General features: G+C 33.3%; 1 protein-coding gene and 1 pseudogene across 2 annotated transcripts in view; one reads left to right on the forward strand and one right to left on the reverse strand.

The window, feature by feature from the left end:
• Positions 1-18,616, reverse strand: part of LOC126689388 (G-type lectin S-receptor-like serine/threonine-protein kinase LECRK3) — a 95,620-nt gene extending 77,004 nt beyond the window's left edge. The window contains exons 1-2 of one of the 2 annotated variants that reach the window (XM_050384567.1): positions 17,517-18,616; positions 15,667-16,983 (exon numbers count right to left, since the gene is read on the reverse strand). In XM_050384567.1, coding sequence (XP_050240524.1) covers positions 15,667-16,983; positions 17,517-18,533 — 2,334 coding nt within the window. In that variant the 5' untranslated portion in view covers positions 18,534-18,616. Of the gene's footprint in view, positions 1-15,597; positions 16,984-17,516 lie in introns of both variants that reach the window. The other variant, XM_050384566.1, reaches the window with a different exon arrangement.
• Positions 2,559-10,613, forward strand: LOC126689390 (primary amine oxidase-like; annotated as a pseudogene).
• Positions 18,617-21,103: the final 2,487 nt, after the last annotated feature.

Consider the following 21,103-nt stretch of genomic DNA (forward strand, 5'->3'; position numbering starts at 1 on the left):
AGAGAGAGAAGAAGAAGAAGAAGAAGATAAATGGTTACTTTTTTAAAGATATTAATTGGTTTAAGGAAAGTAAAAACATATATAAATGGTCTTTTTTTAGCATTTGTTTAGAATAATTTTTTTAGCAATTAATGGCATATGCCGATTAACAAGGGGAGAGACAGAGAGAGAGAGAGAGAGAGGAAAAAACATAAATGATTATATATATATATATATATATATTAATTTTTGTAATTATAGTATTAAAAAAAAGTATATATGTCATCATTTATGTTTGGAGAAAGTGACAATAGTATCATTTTTTTTTTTTTTTTTTTTTTGAAATCGGAACCAAATGACTTTCATTAAATCAAAAGACTAGAATCCAAATACAGAGCATCCATAGCAGGGGGAGGATCCTCCTCCATCCATACAATATCATCATCAGATAACCTAGCAAATTTTGCCAAAGCATGAGCAACACCATTGGCACTACGCCTAACACAGCTAGTTGAGATGGATCAAAAACCTGCAGCCAAGCACCAAATATCTTCATAGATCAATCCAAGCCGAGAGAAGTTTGGTTGAGCCTTTGAAACTGTCTTCATAACCAAGGCATTATCACCTTCTAGTATCACCTCCATAAAACCAGCGTCTATAGCAAATTCCAAAGCTTTGCGACAAGCCATCACCTCCAATTCTTCACTATCCCTCACAGCACCTCCCTTGACAGATACAGCAGCCATAACTTCACCATTCCTATTGCGAATAACAGCACCATATCCCGAAGTCGCACCATTATCAAAACTGGCTCCATCAAAATTCAGCTTGAAGAACTCTCCTTGTGGTGGCTGCCATGCTTGACTTGCAGGGATGTGGACTGATACAGGTACACTCAGTTGGTCTTGAGTCTCAACAAACTCTTTCAAATAATTTGATGCACGTTGGTGAGACCGTGATGGGTGTTGGAAAACACCCCCATGCAACACCGTGTTCCTCTGTAGCCAAATTTGCCAACAAATCACCCAAAATAAATCCCATTCCTCCAATAACAATAGTATCATTATATATATATATATATATATATATATAAAATGGCGCGATGCAGTTTGTGGGAAGGAAAAAAAATAGATGTTTAGTTTTTTTTATTTGGAGAAATTAACTGTATAGGCTACTAAATTAAGAAGAGAGATGAGGCTTAAGGAAAGTAAAAACAAAAATTGTCATTTTTTTTAGCATTTGTTTATTATAAGTTTTTAGCAATTAATGGCATATGCTAATTAATAAGGATAGAGATAGATATTTTTTGAGAAGAAAATAGAGAGAGGTAAGGAGAAGAAGAAAAAACATAAATGGTTAGTTTTTTTTTTTTTTTTTAAACATATTAATTTTTGTAATTATGGTATTAAGAAATCATCTATGTTATGTTATTTTTTTTGGTTAAAATACAAAGTGTGTGCTCTAAGTTTGACTGAAATTCATTTTAGTCCTCTAACTTTCGTTTAATTGAGTCATCTAAGTTTCAGAGCTATTCAATTCAGGCATTTTTTCTAATTTAGTTTTTAAAAATTTCCATTAAGTATGCAATTAACTAATGAAAAAATATCTTTGAAAAAAAAAAATTCTTACATAAAAAATCTGTAAAATACTTTTATTAATTTTATATATTTTTTCATGTGAAAATAATATTTGGAAGGAAAATTTATAACAAAATTGAATAAATCATCCTGAATTAAATAAATTTGAAACTTAGAAGACTTAATTGAGTGAAAGTACAGTTTGAGTACTAAAATGAATATCAACCAAACTTAGAGGGTGCAATTTGTATTTTAACCTTCTTTTTTTGGGTAAAATCATCTGTATATACTACTAATTAAAAAGAAGAGGGATGACATTTTTATAAAAAATAAAAACAAGAAGAGAGAGAAATATAGAGAGATAAGGTTTAAGGAAAGTAAAATCATAAATGGTCAATTTTTAAAGTATTTTTTAAAATAATTTTTTAGCAATTAATGGCATATGCTAATTATTAATGAGAGAGAGATAAGGAGAAGAAGAAAAAACATAGATGGTTAGTTTTTTAAGGATACTAATTGTTGTAATTATTTATTTATTTTTTTTGGAGAAGATAATTGTTGTAATTATATGTTATTAAGAAAACATAAGTGTTATCATTTTATGCTTGAAGTAATGCTACATGTACAAAAAATTTTACAATTTTTTTCATACTTTATTAAATTGGCAAATTATAATTGGTACAACATCATTCCTACATGAAATCACCACTATTATCACTTTGATATGAAATTTGTTGTGTTCTTAGACTTGTAATTTACATCGTCATAAATTATATTTGTCCACGCTAAACCTAACCAAATTATAAGTTTGTAAGTATAGTAAATACAGTAGATCACTATATTTATCAATAAAGGATAACAAGAGTAAGTTAAACTGATTATTTATTAATATTAAATCTATTCATTGACATAAGAAAACTTTACGCAAATCTTGCATTAACTTAAATTGTTAAAGAAATGCTTATTTAAGAGCAAAGAGGCTTAATAACTCTCCACACAACCATGGCTACAACTTTGAAACTAATACTTTTCTTACTCCTATCCCTGCACATCTTCTCACTTGTCTCAAGCCACCGGCCCCACCCTCTAGACCCTCTAACCCCTTCCGAGTTCACCCTGGTTGGAAACATAGTCCATAAATTATACCCCAGCTCAAAGCTCAACATAACTTTACAGTACGTAGGTTTGGACGAGCCAGACAAACCTGCCATCCTCTTATGGCTATCAAACCCCAAGTCCAAACCACGACCTCGCCGTGCCTTTGTGATTGCACGTCTCGATAAACAATCCCACGATCATAGTCGACCTAGCGACCCATGCGATACTCTCTGATAAAGTTTACAACGGACACGGCTACCCTTTGCTTACCTATGAAGAACAATTGGCTGCAATGGAATTGTTTAACTTACTCTCCAAACCATTGAGAAGAGAGGCTTAAACTTATCTGAAGTTGTTTGCTCAACTTTTACAATTGGGTGGTTTGGAGAGTTGAAGAGCAAAAGGGTGTTGAAGGTTTTGTGTTTTTATGTAGATGGAACTGTGAATTTGTATGTGAGGCCAGTGGAGGGAATAACGTTGGTGGTTGATATTGATGAAATGAAGATAGTTGAATACTATTATAGGTTTATTGTGCCTGTGCCAAAAGCTGAGGGAACGGAGTACAGGGAATCAAAGCTAGAGCCACCCTTTGGTCCTTGTGTAAATGGTGCCACCTTGGTGAATCCTGATGGACTAGGGTTTAAGATTCACGGGCACACTGTCAGGTTAGTCTTCTTTTTATTTTATTTAAATGTCTTTGTTAGGGATATTACATGAACATGCATGTAAACCCAAAGCCAAAGGGCCGGGTTTATTTAAAAAATAACTATAAAACCTATACTATATTATAAGTTAGGCAACGTTTCAAACTTATTTCATATCTAACAATTCGAGTCTAATGGACTCGATTTACCCAGAAATCTGATGTAGACAAAGTAGGAAACTGAGTTCAATAAACTCGGTTTCTATACATAGAAATCGAGTTTAATGAACTCGGTTTCCTAGTATAGAAACCGAGTTCAATGAACTCGGTTTCTATGTATAGAAAACGAGTTCATTAAACTCGATTTCTATGTATAGAAACCGAGTACATAGAAATCGAGTTTAATGAACTCGTTTTCTATACATAGAAACCGAGTTCATTGAACTCATTTTCTATACATAGAAACCGAGTTCATTGAACTCGATTTCTGTGTCTCATCTCCTTTAACGTTCACGTGGTTACTGAGCTGGAAATCGAGCCTATTGGACTCGATTTCTATAAATGGTCCCCAGCACTCCACATGTTGCCGTGGGTCCCAGCTAGGACCTATTTTTCCCTCTTTGTTCGTCTCACTACATTCTCAGACTCCATACACATACTCTCAGTAACTCTTCACTCCACTTTCTCTTCACTCACACTCATCTCACACAAGTTCACAACATCTCAGGTATACAATATTATGATTATTTGCTAGTTTTTTTATTTTAAAAAAATTGAGAACATATTAGGAAAAGTTATGTTTTTTTTTTTTTTTTTTGTTAGTGTAAATATTGTGATTAATCTATTTGTTGTAGTGATTAATTTATTTGTTAGTATATTGTGATTAGTTTTTTTTTTTTTTTTTTTTGAGAGGGTGATTAGTTTATTTGTATATTTGTTGTAGTGATTAATTAATTTGTTAGTATATTGTGATTAGTTTTTTTTTGAGAGGGTGATTAGTTTATTTGTTAGTATATTTGTTGTAGTGATTAATTTATTTGTTAGTATAGTGATTAATTTATTTGTTAGATATTGTGATTAGTTTATTTGTTAGTGTATTGTGATTAATGTATTTGTTAGTGATTAATTTATTTGTTAGTATATTGTGATTAGTTTATTTGTTAGTATATTGTGATTATTTGCTATTTTTTTTTTTGAAATTAATATTACGATTAATTATAAAAAGTGTAATCACGTTCATAGTATGACTCATGTTATGTCCAAAAAACTAGTCATATCTTGAAATTGGTTTTGTTCAGTCCTTTTATATTTTGATATCTTGCATTTAATCATGACAAGTGAAGCTATTTGAGTTTTGACATTAGTGCTCAATTGAATGATGAACTTGATTACTTACCGCCAAACTAATGTCTAAATATTTGGACACATTTATATAAGATCATTAATCTACTTAAGAAAAAATATCTATAATGGATATTGTGAGGCCCTTGTGGATATGATGGGAACATTTAGTGCTAAATATTGTGATCAATTGTTAGGAATATTTAGTAATTTTAGGTCTTTATCATGGATATGAAATGGATTATGAGTTTGATACCTAAGATATTTGTAGTCTTGTTACCATAAATTATTTCAAGATATATTTATTTAAGATTTGTAACAGAGATTTCAATGGATAACTGGTTGGTATATAATATTTTTGTTCATGAGAACTTATTTGAATGGGTTTTGAAAGTCATGCCCCTAGAATGATTTGAAATTTTAAAAGAATATGAAATTGGTAATGACTATTTTTGACAAACTTAGAATTTCAGAAATGGGAAGAAAAAAAAAATCAACATAAAGTAAAAGGATTAGAAGAGAATATTCTGCAGCTGGTCGGTTTTAATTTTACCTTGCCTTCCCAAACAGCACACGCTCGATGTTTTTTTACAAACCTTAACACCAAATCCTCAATGGGCCCAAGACTGAACTCATCAGGGATCTGAAAAGGAACAACAGCCATACTGCACGAAGTTTAGGGAGTCAAGAGTAATATAAGCACATGTTAAATTGGCAAGGATCTCAATGTATAGCCCAATTTCTTGCACAAACGATAAGTATGACAATCAACCACAGGGAATAAACATACATATAAAAAACTCAATATGCTGCCAAAAACTCAGTATGAGCTAATTAATTAAGCCTTCTACATTTCTCCATTTTCATTCAAATGTGTTCTGAGGAGTTAGAGCAATGCTCCGACAAATCAGAACATTACAGTTTTTTGGTTTTCATAACAATCTATATTTAAAAACACTTCATAGAAAGGAGAAAGTAAAATGGTAATGTGGGGGGACAGAAAAAAGAAAAAAGAAGAGTATGTTTAAACTTTAAAGGTGCTGCTATGTACATTTTAATAAATTTTGCATAGATTGCAAAATTTTCAAAATTACACTTAAGACTTGATTTCCAAATAATATTTTAAAAATTGAAAATTATGTTTTATACACTTAAATCATGTTTTGAAAACGCAATCTAAAGACTAAATGTGGTATCATGTTTTTAATGAGTTTAGTAGTTACTGATTTAGGTGGGTGTAACATTAAATAATTTTCCATAGATTTCAAAATTTGCACTGAACTTTTATGTGGATATACAAGTTAAGTGCAACATTTGAAATTTAGAAATTTTGTGTTTTACATTTAAATCATGTTTTGGAAAAATGAGTTTAGTGTAAATTTTGAAACACAAACTTTCAAAATTTGCAGTAAACTTTCAAGGCAAATGTGTTTACACTAGACTTGTGCCAAGAGCCTTAATAGTTTAATTGGCATCTTTTAGTGTTTATAACGAAGATATTTAGGATCCAGTTATTTTTCATCCTCAACTTTCGATATATTTAAAAAAGAAATTATGTTTTCAAACACAATATCAATGCAAAATGTAAATGTATATAGAAACCATGCATGGGTATATAGATTTTATTATAGATGATCATAGGGAAGACTATCACCATATGCAAACATATAGTTATGTTCACTATTTGTGTTGCTATCAAGTACAATGCATGCCAATAGAAAATAATCCATTACCAATAAACCCAAAAAAAAAGGAGTAATCAAAGCAAACCCATATATCAATTGCAAGGAATAGAGAGAGAGTCCTTACTTTTGTGATAGACTACCAGCAGAGCCAACCCAGAAAGTTGTTAATCCAAATCAGACAAGAGATTGAAATTAATTTCTGTATGAAAGCAAAAAAAAATATTCAGATACCACCTATATTAAAAATTACATAACAAAACCCAGAAACTCTACTCAATACCACCATCAACAAGTACCAAAATATAATTCAGACAATCAATTGAAACTGAGAATTCTGCTCATACCAATTTCTTTCTTCTTAAAAAAGCATACCATTCCAAATTTTCTTCCTATAAAGAAAATGGATATAACAGTATCAATGCTAGTACCTATTTACTGGTAAGCATAACTTGTGCATAGTCATACTCAATTCAAATCACAGAAATATATAATAATAATAAACATTTTATAAAAATAAAAATCCAAAAACCCATTACTCTCAACTCAATTCACATTACACCCAAAAAAAAAAAAAAAAAAAAAAAAAAGAACATAAGAAACAGAAAATAAGCAAAACCAACAGCAACCCATTTCTCTAAAACACAAAGACAATCCAAACAATCAATCATACAATGATATAAAACTCAAAAACCACATAGAAGAGATCAAATGAGAATGATACCCTGCGGTTGTTAGGACGGCAATGGCGACGGAGAGGAGGGGCGACGGCATCGGAGCGGAGGGGCAATGGCGACGGAGTAGAGGAGCAACGGCGACGGAGCTCCAGGAGAGGGAATGAGAGTGAGAGAGACGAACGGCGATGGAGCAGTAATGAGAGTGAGAGACCGAAGCTGAGACTGAGACGGAGCGAGATGGAATGGAGTGAGAGAGAGACTGAGAGTGGGAGGGAATGAGAGAGACTGTGAGTTTTTTAAGTGAGAGGACTATGAGTGAGTGGGAGGGAATGAGAGAGACTGAGTTTTTTGAGTTCTGACTGTGAGTTTTTTGAGAGACACGTTTTGAAAGTTTATGATCTGCAGGACACGTGGCCGAAAAGAAATCGAGTCCAACGGACTCGATTTCAATCTATAAAAATCGTGTCCATTGGACTCGGTTTATATGTAAAAAACCCAAGCCCAATAGACTCGGTTTTTATACATATAAATGGAGTCTAACAGACTCAATAGACTCAATTTTTGTACATAGAAACCGAGTTCAATGAACTCGATTTCTGTGCATACGTGGACACTTTGTCCACCTCAGCTATTGGCCAAAAAGAAACTCGAGTACAATATACTCGATTTTATAACCCAAAAATCGAGTCCTTTGAACTCGAATTGTTAGAAACCAAATTAGTTTGAAACGTTTCCTAACTAATGATATTGTTTGGATTTTATAGTTATTTTCTTAAAAAACCCCAAAGGGCCATGGCAAAAAAAAAAAAAAAAAAAAAGGAAAAGAAAAAGAAAGAAAGAAAGAATGACGGAAATGAAGGAGAGACAAGCGTGATACTTGAAGGAGAGAGAGAGAGAGAAAGAAACGGCAGAGGGAGAGAGGCTTTGGGGTCATTGGAGAAGCTATGGTCATCACCGATCTATGCCCTACGTTGGTTGCCAACTCACTGATCTTAGCACAAATGATGAGAAGAGGAGCTCAGCACAGGTGAGGAGTGAGAAGGGGGTGGGAGTGTGTGTGTGCTGAGTGAGCTTCGGTCCCAGAATAGGGGCAAGCAAAATTTTGGGGCTTTAATCAATTAACAAGATCAACGATAAGTGGTTGTACAGATGTCAAAATCTTGAGCTTTTTATTTTTATTTTTTAAAAGATTTATCATGTCCACCGTGTTAGAGCCGTGTCAAAATTTCAAAAAAAAAAAAAAAGACTTTTGGACATGGATTTTGGGTATGTCTTACTAGTACTCGTGTCCGATACGTGTGTTGGACTTGGGTATTCGGCCAAAAATGCCGTATCCGTGCAACATAGGTAATTGACTATCAACTCATTGTTATATGATCTATTGTATTGTATTACACATACAACTGACTCAACCTAAGGTTTATATATTATATCTTTATATATTAGAGAATTCTAAGTTAATTCTACCACTAATTTCTAGTTCAGGCCTCAAGTGGAAAAAGGGAATGAAAACATGTCACTCATTTGGCACAAATCTATATGAATGGCTATTATTAAAGGGTCCTAAACTTGGGACCCCCCCCCCTTTTTTTTTATATATATAAATCTATGGCTTAGAGTGAAACTAGAGATACTACAAATTTTATACACAAGTTGTTACAAAACTTATTGCAATTCCGACCTAATCCTTCTTTAAAGGGTAGGACTAGGATTACATGTTCTTGAACCTAAAAAAAATTAACAAGCCTTAATTTTTCTTTATGATTAGTTGGGCCAACTGGAAATTCCATCTAGTATTTGACGTTCGAGCTAGTCCGATAATTTCTCTAGCATCAATTTATGACCTGGAGAAGCAAAAATATTGCCGAGTTTTGTATAGGGGATTCATACCTGAGATGTTTGTGCCATACATGGACCCATCAGAGGAATGGTACTACAAAAGCTATTTTGATAGTGGTGAATATGAGTTTGGTCTATCTGCAGTGTCACTCAAGCCCTTTGCCGATTGTCCTGCCAATGCAGTATTTTTAGACGCATAATTCTCTACTAACGATGGTACACCAGTGAAGATATCTAATGCCTTTTGCATTTTCAAAAATCATGCTGGAAATATAATGTGGCGTCACACTGAATCTGGTATTCCTGGGAAAGTTGTAAGTGATATTTTTTTTGTGATTGTTGTTATTGTTGTTGTATTGTTTGGACAAGTAGTAGTTTTATTTGACAATTATATGGTATTGCAATTTACGGAAGTTAGGCTAAAGGTGAGCCTAGTGGTGAGGATGGTCGCAACAGTGGGCAACTATGATTACATTACCGATTGGGAATTCAAGCCAAGTGGTTCCATTAAATTGGAGGTATTTTATCAACTTGAGAATTATTTTTTGAAAAATATTACAATCACCAATAAATCTCATAACAAATTTTACAGCAGTTGAGGTAGTAAATTTTTACAATTGACATAATTTTTTTTTTTTTTTTTGTACATCAATCATAATCTCTCACTGCAACAATCATGAAATTTATTGTGAGTTTAGACTTATTGTTGGTTTTTTTTTTTTTTTTTTCATCAAACCCAAAATTGTTTTGTACTAAATGAGGTGTTAGTATACATAACAAGCTCCTATGAATTAATAGTATGTCTTCCTACTCACAAACTTGAGTAAAATGGTAACATCAATATTGATTTCTTTGTCTCTTACTATGAGCCCTTCTCAAATTATCTTAATAGGTTGGAATATCAGGAGTTCTAGATGTGAAGGGTGTGACATATACTCACACAGATCAAATAAAGAAGAATGTACATGGCACATTGTTAGCAAAAAACACTATCGATGTGTACCACGACCACTTCTTGACGTACTATCTTGACCTCAACATGGATGGTGAAGCCAATTCCTTTGTCAAAAACAATTTGGAAACAATCAAAGTAACTAGCCATAGCTCACCAAGAAAAAGTTATTGGACAGTAGTGAGTGAAACTGCCAAAACTGAATCTGATGCCCGAATTCAATTTGGCTTGAAACAAGCTGAGCTAGTAGTTGTGAACCTTAATAAGAAAACAAATGTTGGGAACAATGTTGGTTATCATCTAATTCCAAGATCAGTGGCACACCCACTCATGTCATACAGTGATTACTTACAAATTCGGGGAGCCTTCACTAATAATCATGTGTGTGTTACACCATATAACAAGTCAGAAAAATGGGCAAGAGGACTTTATGTTGATCAGAGTCATGGAGACGATACCTTAGTAGTTTGGAGCATTAGGTAGTATATGATGAATAAAAATCCTCTATCTGACTTTTAAAGTTTGCTAGCTAGAACTTTACAAGATAGTAGTTGTTGATTATGGTAATTGTGACCAATGTTTTCTAATGCACCTTTTTTTTTTTTTTTTGGTATATGAATGCACAGGAATAGGAAAATTGAAAACAAGGACATGGTATTATGGTACACCATTGGATTTCATCATGTGCCTTGCTAGGAAGATTTTCTAGTGATGCCAACCTTTGGTGTTGGGTTTGAGCTCCAGCCAACCAATTTCTTTGATAACAATCTAGTCCTTAAAACAAGACCTCCATATATTGTACATTGGCCTAACTGCACCAACTAACTATGAGATTTTACATTGCGGTGTAGTAAATAAAGGAGTTCAATAATGATATCCTTTGTCATTAATTATCTTTGTGGATTTTACATTATAGTATTTAATCAGTTTTAAGACTAACTTAATTATTATTAGGTTAATAATAAAAGCCTTAGGTTAAACAGATAATCATCTTTATCATGCAAGTGTGGAAATTTAAAGAAGACATAACTCAGGAAACCCACGAAACAAAATAGTTTCACTGGAAAAACCTAAGGAAACTTAACATTATCAATCCCAAGGTGAATAAATTTACTATCAAATAGAACCATAGAAGTTTATAGACTGAATAACCCTATTCTTCGTAAACTCAACTATAGTTGCTAAGTGTTACGGGGGAAATTTTGATGTTCCCAAATAGAATATGGAGTAGCCAAGTCGAAACTCGACGATGGGCTCTTGAAATAAAGCCCAAAGGCTTTTGATGTTGTGTAAGTTCGCCTAAGCAAGAGATAGAAGCTACACCCTGACAAGAAGACAACAATAAACCACAATAAACACATTACTGTTGTTAGTTTGTTATATTATTAGTCCTTTTACAGCATCATAGTCCAAATCAGTCTTCTAGTGGTACGGTATTATCTCCAGCGATAGGGTAATTTAAGGTTAATAAGTGTGTTTACATGATAAAAATCATATGTTTTCCTTATTATTATTAAGCCAACATAAGGGAAAACTTCCATAGTATCCAAAACATTATGGCCTTCATCATAATAATAATAATAATAAATGAGGATTAAAGGCTTCATAGTTACAAATAAATGTGGAAAAATAGGATGGAATGAAGGGAGAGAGAGATCCCGGCTCAGTGTAGCAAGTGTTAAACTAAGATTTTGGTGAGTATGTGTGCATAAGGCATGAATGAGGTAATGTGGGTTGCTTTGAGTGAGTGGAACGGGATTAACACTAAGGTTAAGGCTTTTTGTGAGTGGTGGGCTATTTATGACTAGTTGAGAGACATTTATGGGCTGTGATTGTGTGAAAGGCAAAAAAAGTATCTGAGATTAGCTGAGTGTGGGCTAAAGATGATGAGCTTGAGGAAAGCTAAACCACGAGCAAAGTAGTAAACAAACCAAGAGTTTCAAAGGGAGTGGCTATGTGTTTGTGGGCTGAGATGATTATGCTTTTATAATGGAGCTTAGAGAAGCATTAATTAACAAGAATCCAAAAAATGTAGGCCTGATTCAGGGGAGCCTTGATAGCTGAATTAATAACCTGGATTTGGCCTAAAAATTGGAGATTTGCTTTTGGGGCTGTTTTGCTTCTTTGGGCAATGATGGGGTTTTAGAGTGCTTTGCATTAAATGCCATGTTTTCTGGGGCTAAGCTTAATCAATGTGATTGAGGCGTGTATCAAGAGCGAATCATAATACTGCAACTGATATTTGGATTCCCAAGAAGTAAGATTCAACACCCCAAGCTAGGTGTCAAGCTCTAAGTTCACTTCAAGGGGTTCCGCTGGAGATCCTTTTTTGCCCTCCAAACCACATGTTCCCAATTTTTCCCCTTTAGAATTCATAGGCTTGGGACATGAATCATGTCTTGAACGTTTTTAACATTTATAGCATCAATTTGTTGAAGTTTGGTCCCCTTCCGCTGAAGGTGTAGTCTTGAGGAAGATGATGGAGTCCCATCATCCTTTAGACTTTAGCTGATATGACAGCCCTTGAGTACTGTTCACGTTAGGCAAAGGGTGACAAAAAACTAATGGGGCAACCCCTAGTTCATCCTCAAAGGCTTGGTTCTCTTGTAGGGGTCTCTAATTGTTTCTTTGGTTAGGGATGAACAAGGGCTGGTTACCCACTTTCAAGCCTCTTGCTGGGACCTTTTTGGGCTGGAATTTTGCTCCATTTCAGCACTTTTAGTTGGGCCACATGGCCCTTTCTTTGCTTGGGCTTGTTCCCTACTTCACGAGATTCTTGGGCCTACAAAATGGGCATTAAAGACATGCTTTGCCATGAGTTTTTTACTCCTTGTGGGCTTAGTTGTTAGTATAAATAAAATGAATCTATGAGTTTTAATAAATATTTATGATAGATTTTGGATATTAATTCTCATTGGCTTTAACTAACTTCTCATAATTTTTACTATATATGGATTACTTTATAAATGATATTTTCTTTGGGGCTTTTTTGAATAATGACCTCCAAAATTTTTCTTGAGAATAATATTTACCATGAGTTTTAAATAAATATGGTAACAACCACTATACTGGAATAATGTGATGTTCTCATGAGTTTCTCTATAGATAATCATAATGGACATGTAGGATGAATAATTACCATGAGTTTTGGTAATAAATATTATGAATGTTGTGATGTAAGATAGATAGTGAACATGAGTCTATAAATGTCATGGGTCTAATAATTATATCTTTCCATGGGCTTTTATAAGATGATCGTCATGGGTTTTGAGAGTAGATAATTCATAAATTCTATGAGCTTGTAATATTATAGTAATAGGTTTAAGAATCTAAAGTATTGTTCATTATTGGACTTTTAAGTGAAATAACTATGATATAGTATTTTGCCAAGTATTGATAACCTTGGGCTTTCGATAAATAGTGCCAAGTAGTTAGCTTGGGCTTTCAATAGTGCCAATGTGAGTTGGGCTTTTGATATCGCCAATGAGAATTGGGCTTTGGTGTTGCCAATGAGAATTGGGCTTTGATATTGCCAATGTGAATTGGGCTTTTGGATAAATAAATTGCCATGAGTTTAAACCATGGGCTTTTATTATGGATTTGAATTCCATTAATAGAATTGTTTTGCCATGGATTTGAATCATGGGCTTTTCAAATATTGTCAAGCATAAGTATTCTTGGACTTTAAATAGAATAAGATGTCTATATTGGGTTCATAGGGCCGGTTTTGGGCTTAGCTAAATAATGATAATAAAATTAGATAAAATAGGAGCTTTTTGGGTTTTTTGTGATAGTTTATAGCATGACCCAATTTAGATAATGAGATATGAAATATTTGTGATTAACATAATATAGAGCCAAAAAATATTTGGGAAAACCCAATGATTTATAGTGGTATAAAAAGGTGGTACTCAAATAAAATTAGGTGTAAAAAAAAAAAAAAAAAAAAGTACCCTAACACTAAGCATATTGTCCTTTAAGTGAAGCTTCTACGACAAGTCGCTTCTCTCCTTCTCTACTCAGATCCATTGATATCTCTAATAGCAATCCACTACAACGTGAACTTCCAATCAACGACTTCAATATCCCCTTGAAAATTTGAATCCATTACACTTGATATCTAGGGAGTAGCAACTTTAGATTTACTAGTTCAAATAGTTTTTGAGTAAACACTGGTAGTGACTTTAAGAGCAATTGGCACAAAATCTTTTAGATCTCAGAAGAGTAGCTCTAAAGTGTTAGAAAAATGTGCATTATGGTTTACTTATAAAGTAGACCAAGTAGGAGCAAAACCAAAATCATAAAGTGGGCTGGTGGGCTAATAAGATGATTATGCATATACATAGCTCAATCTGTCGAACTTAAGTTCCAATTAGTTGAAACTATTAAACTCTAAATAGCTTGAATAAATTGAAATCCTATTCTTGCACACTAAATACCAGTAGCTTGAGCTCTTGTCTAAACATTCCTATAGAGTCTAGGAGTTATAATTGAACAAGTTTATGATCACGAGGTTGCTAATGCAAAACTGAAAATTTAAATCCTTATATATATAAATAGGAAAATCTCAGAGAAAATTCAATTAAAATTTGAAATTAGAATTCAATTTTGTGCTATGTGTCTAAATTTATGTGGGAACCACACCATAATTATCTATTTAAATTTGTACCATATGTTTACTTATGTTTCTTAATATTTGTGCCAAATGAGTTAATGAGTGCAAAATATTAAGAATCTAATATATATTAATGAACTATAAAATTTATTTAAAAAAAAAAAAAAAAAACCAATCACATATACTCAATAAAAATCACCACACAACAAAAATCACCACACATTCTATCTTATTAAAAATTAGAAGAAAAAAATGATCATAAGTAGTATTAAATTTAGGTAAGAATTTTAATGTGACTAATTACGTTCATTTTAAAAATAATAATAATAATTTTACTAACTATTTATATTTTTATGATAAAAATTATGTTTAATTTTAAATATATCTATATGTATGCATGTGTTACATGCTATTTTTTAAAAAATAAATTCACTAATTATTTTTATTTTTATAATAAAAATTGTGTTTAATTTTAAATGCATACATACATTTGTATGGGCTACATGCCACTAATCATAAAATAGATAATGAGTCCAAATAAAAGATGAAGCTTTAGATACCATTTGGGGTTATTTTTTTTGTACAAGTTAATACGAGGGAGTACTAGTAATAAAATATTAAAACAGGACCTTAAGCTTAAAACTTTAAAAGTAGATGGACGATATATTGACTTCCGTTAGTTTAGAGAGAGAGAGAGAGAGAGAGAGAGAGAGGACTTGTGGCAGAAAATGGTTGGTGAAGCGTCAAATTGGGTATCTAGCGTAAGACAAAAGATTTGGATTCTTACTAATATTTGTTGTTCATCCCAAAAATGCAAAATTTAAAAGCTGTAACTATAAAAATACAGACCTTAACATCCTCTTTTTAAAAAACAATTACCAAGAAATTATCAAAATCTGATAGTTAATTTAGTGTCCAAGTTACATTTTCCAAGCATCAATGTAAACCATTTCCCATTCAAACTGCAATGAGAACTTTTCAAACTGAATGAGTTTATGCAGAGTAAAAGAGATAGTCACTAGCTTCGTCACGATGAGGGATATTCAGAATAAGTTCGTGACAATTAACCCAAAAACAAACCACACAAGTACAAAAATAACACAGAAATTGGTACTAAAATTCCCACTCATCTTATCTCATTTTTATTCGTACTACAAAAACAGGGGTACAAGGCTGGCTCATAATAAACCGGACCTAGAATACAAGAGAAAGCCAACAATCAACAAACTAATGCTTTCGATAGTTTGAAACATCATCATAAACCTGCGGTGGTATCTCAACTTCCACTGTTCCTTCCAGCATTTGTAACACTTTCTTCATAGAGGGCCTGAGAATCGGATCCAGATTAATGCACCATAATCCCACCAAGGCCATTCGCTCAAACCTCTTGAAATCGCTCAATGCTTCGGGTTCATGTCCCACCACCATCTCTAGCTTCCCAGAAATCACACAACTTAGAACCCAATTTGAAAGTAGTAGATCATCCTTTTCACTCTCCTCCTCAACCCGGTTTGATTCTATGTGTCTTCTTCCGCAAATTATCTCTAGTAACATCACACCAAAACTGTAAACATCCACTTTGGCAGTAACAGGTCCCCTCTTAAGCCATTCTGGTGCCATATATCCTATAGTGCCTCTAACATTGGTGTCAGTTCTAGTTTGCTCTTTATTCAAAAGCTTGGATAGTCCAAAATCTGCTATCTTTGCACTATATTTGACATCAAGTAGCACATTCTCGGGCTTCATGTCACAATGTATGATCTGAGCCTCACATTCTTCATGCATGTAATGTAAGCCTCTAGCTATTTCAAGCGCCAATTCAGATCTCTGAAGCCAAGTTGGTTTCTCCCCCTCCTTGAACAGAAAAAGGGACAATGTTCCATTTGGCATTAGCTCATAAACTAAAAGTCTCTGATCGTTCTCAACGCAATATCCCAATAGTCTTACTAAATTCCTATGATGCGTACGACCAATTATTTTCAGCTCTGTTGTAAATTCCTTCTCACTTTTCTCAGTGCCTTTTGTTAGCTTCTTCACAGCAATATCAATCTTGGTATCCTCTGAAGTTAGACTACCACAGTAAACTGTTCCAGAAGCACCACGACCAAGGATCTTACTAAATCCATTTGTTGCTTCACGTAGCTCTTGCAATGTGAAATCTCGAAAGTTAATTCCAATGGTCTTTGCATTTGCTGACTTCCATCTCTTCAATACATTCCGAACGGCAGGGTGATAGTACAAGGCAAGTGCTCCAAACAAGAAAGCAAAAGCAGCACTAATTATAAGGCCAATCACCAAAAGAAGCCGTGTATCAAAATTCTTCCTTTTCCTTGGAGGACTTGGCTCACTCTTCTTCTTATTAGGCACCTTGATAAATGCCACTCTGCCTTTGGAGGAAGCACTTTTTCTTGCATTTAACAAAGGCATCCTCTTCTTGATACAGGTTGAATTCATCCAGGAAGCAGCCAAGGTATAACAGTCATCCATTACAGCTTTCTTGCATCCCTCCACATCAACGTTTCTTACTTCACCCAAATCTCCATTGTTAATATCAGGAGAGAAATCAGCATCATCAATTACCTGTGAGAAATTGAAGACAGCATAAGAAAAATAAAACATACCTTCTGTCAATATTGAATTGTAGAGAATGGCAAAACTTTGGTTTTTAGCTGAGTACATTTGGTTACTTAATTAAATTCAAACACTAGTTATATAGACAATTAAACACAAACAGTGATATTTTTTTCCAAAAACAATTTTTTGTATTGCACTTAAGGAATTATACAAACAAATCCTATGGGAAAAAACTTATTGCAAATTAGTGTATTAGGACTTCTTTTAGTCTATAGCCTACAACTTAATTAGAAAGCCTTGGATGGAACAAAGGTTTCTTCAAAAGGCTAGTCTAGGGATGCCTCAAAATTTTTTCTTATTGACATTTTAAAATGTCAATTAACAGTTTAAAAATTGACCTCAGAATTTTTTCTTATTGACATTTTAAAATATCAATTAACTGTTTAAAAATAGACTCTTAATAGGATGGGTATTTATCTATCACTATGACTATTATATAAATAAATAAATCCAAATAATGGAAATAATCTTTATATTACCATTGTGCTAAAATTCCTCATTGAATGGTCTGCGCAATAATTCACCATGTTTTCCTGGTAGCATCCTTTTGATACATCTCTTGGATCTAACTGCAGATAGCCCGGCAAGCAACTACAGCTCACTGTTTCATTATCTGGAGAAGTGCACATAGCATATATGCCGCATACAGAATTCACGAAGCAAGGGTCATCATTGGCTCTCCACACCCTTTTCCATCCACTGCCATTTCTTTTATGGTAAATATATTGTTGGAAATTGCCATCTTCAACTGTTACTCGATGATAGTAGTCTTCAACTGGGCTTGAAAGGTTCTTTGTTATAGAGTAAATTTCATCCTTAGTACCATTGACAAGGTACAAGGAAGCACTCTTATCAAAGACTAGGCTCACATTGGCTGCAAAGGTTTGTGTGGTCCAATAACCTGGGTCAGCAAAATGATAGGCAGAGAGCACCAAGTTTCCATCAAATTGCATTAACAGCATGAAATCCCCTGTAGAGTAAGTTGAATTTGAACTTCCTATTGCATTGGAATAGAGTGTTTGGCCTTGGTCTAGAACTTGACCCGGCAAGAGTGTGTTTGTTGGTGAATCAAAGCTCCGCCAAAGGATTCTTGAACTGTTATCTCTTAAGATAAAGTTACCATTATTTTGCATGATGCCTAAACTTGCAGCAGCTCCACTATATATTTGTAGAGTACTGCCATTAGCATATGTGAATACAAGCTCTCCGGCATTAGTCAGTTGGATTGTTGATCCTTGTTCTGCTGGGCTGTCACGGTTGGCTGACCAAACTAGTGTTTTCTCTGGAATTCTATCAAACCAAACCCCAACAAGGTAGAGGCCGTTTTGGAGAGCATAGAATCCAAATGCAAAATCACCTGAGACGGACAGCAAAGAACCATTGGATCCAGCAGTGATGCCAGGACCTATGCTCATGTTAGGAGATATCTGGCCATGTAAGCCATTGAAATTTGAAAATAGCATTAGAACACAAGGAACAATTATCCTTAAAGCCATTGTTAAGTGATGAGAGAATCCACATAAGATGAAATCATTTTATAGGGAGCTATATGTAAAATTCATTGGAACTTTTGGTTTATTTTAGCAAAGTTTTACAATAAGTCCAGTGAAACCATAAATACCACAACATTTTTCAGAATTGTCAGACTAAGAGATGGTTAAATAAACACAATATCAGTGATAGTAGCATGTGAATTTTTTTTACACTAATCACAATTTATCTAAATTATTATTAGGGTAAAATATCATTTCCGTCCCTAAACTTTCATAAAAGTTTGTTTTTTGTCTCTGAACTTTCAAAAGTTCATTTTTCGTCTCTAAACTTTACAAAGCATTTTAATTTTCATCGTTCCGTCTATGTCCATTAGTTTATGTCCTATGTGGCCTAACAGAGTGATGATGTGATATCTGACTTTGACCAAATTATTTAATTTATAAAATTATGAACACACGACAAAGAGTTATTGGCACACATGGATTAAAATAAAATAAAAAATATAATAGGTCAGATTTGAATGTAAGAATTTATCAAGATTTACAATGAAAATTCAAAACACCAAAAGTATCAAAATTTCTAATTTAAGCCGACTATTCATCTCCTCCAATCTCTTGCTGTCGGCACTAATTCAAGCTCTATTCTCCAGTAACCACCACCCACCCATGTCCTTGTTAGTTTCATTTCAATCCATCCAAATGTTCATCCTTTTTTGCAATGATGACAAGCACTAGAGAAACAGGAAGGAGAGCAGTGGAGAAAGAAGAAGTAGATGATGACAATGACAACAAAGTAGTGGGTTTCTTAGCAACCAATAAACAGTGGCTTTTACGAATTACAAAGACTTTCATCCTTGTCCATAAAAATCTGCCCTCACTTGCACACCAGTCCACTCTACAAGAAGATCTAGTATTTTTCTCAAAAAAATAGGGGAAAAAAAAAAAAAAAAAAAACCATCCTCTATTCACGCCTAACAATATATAACACCCTAAAGATCCAAAACTTAATCATAAAAAAACCTACGAAAAAAACCATCAAAAAATGAATGAAAGATCTGGGAAGTTTTGGTTGAACGTCATTAGAGATGGACAGCTTGAAATGTTTATTTTATTTATTTTTCTTTTAAATGTTTTGGTGTTTTAAGTTTTTATTTTAAATCCTAATAAATTCTTAACATAAATATGAGCTAGACTTTATTTTTATTGTTTTAAAATGCCTCATTAGTTTGAAAGGATGCCATATCACAAAAATTTTTAATCCATGCGTGCCAATAACTCTTTTCCATATGTCAATAATTTTATAAATAAAAGTATTTGGTCCAAGTCAAATATCACGTCATCATTCTGTTATGCCACATAGGACATAAATTAACAGTTATAGACGGAAGGATGAAAAGTAAAATGCTATGAAAAGTTTAGGGATGAAAAACGAACTTTTAAAAGTTCAGGGATGAAAAACAAACTTCTGTAAAAGTTAAGGGACGAAAATGATATTTTACCCTTATTATTATTATTTTGGATAATTCGATAATTGGTGAGAGGACTTGAAAGTTGAAGCGTCTTAATTGAAAATACCCAAAAATAATGTAGATTGAATTGAAACGTCTTAATTCAAAATTCCAAAAATTAATGTAGATTGAGATACAAGTTTTATTGTAAAGTTTTACAATAAATCCAATGAAACCATAAAATACCACAACAATTTTAATAATTGTCAAACTAAGAGATGGTTAAACAAACAAGATGTCAGTGATAGTACCATGTGAAGTTTTTTTACACTAATAACAATTTTTCTAAATTATTATTAGAGTAAAATATCATTTTCGTCCCTAAACTTCCATAAAAGTTTATTTTTTGTCCCTGAACTTTCAAAAGTTCATTATTCATCCCTAAACTTTACAAAACGTTTTAATTTTCATCCTTCCGCCTATGTCTGTTAATTTATGTCATATGTGGCCTAACAGAGTAATGACGTGATATCTGACTTGGATCAAATTATTTTATTTATAAAATTATGAACACACGACAAAGAGTTATTGGCACGAATGGATTAATATAAAATAAAAAAATATAATAGATCAGATTTGAATGTAAGAATTTATCAAGATTTAAAATAAAAATTCAAAACACCAAAAGTATCAAAATCCCTAATTTAAGCCGACTATTCATCTCCTCCAATCTCTCGCTGTCGGCACTAATTCAAGCTCTATTCTCTGGAAACCACCACCCACCCATGTCCTTATCAGTTTCATTTCAATCCATCTAAATGTTCATCCTTTTTTGCAATGATGACAAGCACTAGAGAAACAAGAAGGAGAGCAGTGGAGAAAGAAGAAGGAGATGATGACAATGACAACAAAGTAGTGGGTTTCTTAGTAACCAATAAATAGTGGCTTTTACGACTTACAGAGACTTTCATCCTTGTCCATAAAAATTTGCCCTCAATTGCACACCAGTCCACGCTACAAGAAGATCTAGTATTTTTCTCAAAAAATTCGAAGAAGAAAAAAAACCCCCCTTCCTCTGTTCACGCCTAACAATATATAGCACCCTAAAGATCCAAAACTTAATCA

Source organism: Quercus robur, chromosome 6 (assembly GCF_932294415.1).
Source record: "Quercus robur chromosome 6, dhQueRobu3.1, whole genome shotgun sequence".
Taxonomy (NCBI): Eukaryota; Viridiplantae; Streptophyta; class Magnoliopsida; order Fagales; family Fagaceae; genus Quercus; species Quercus robur.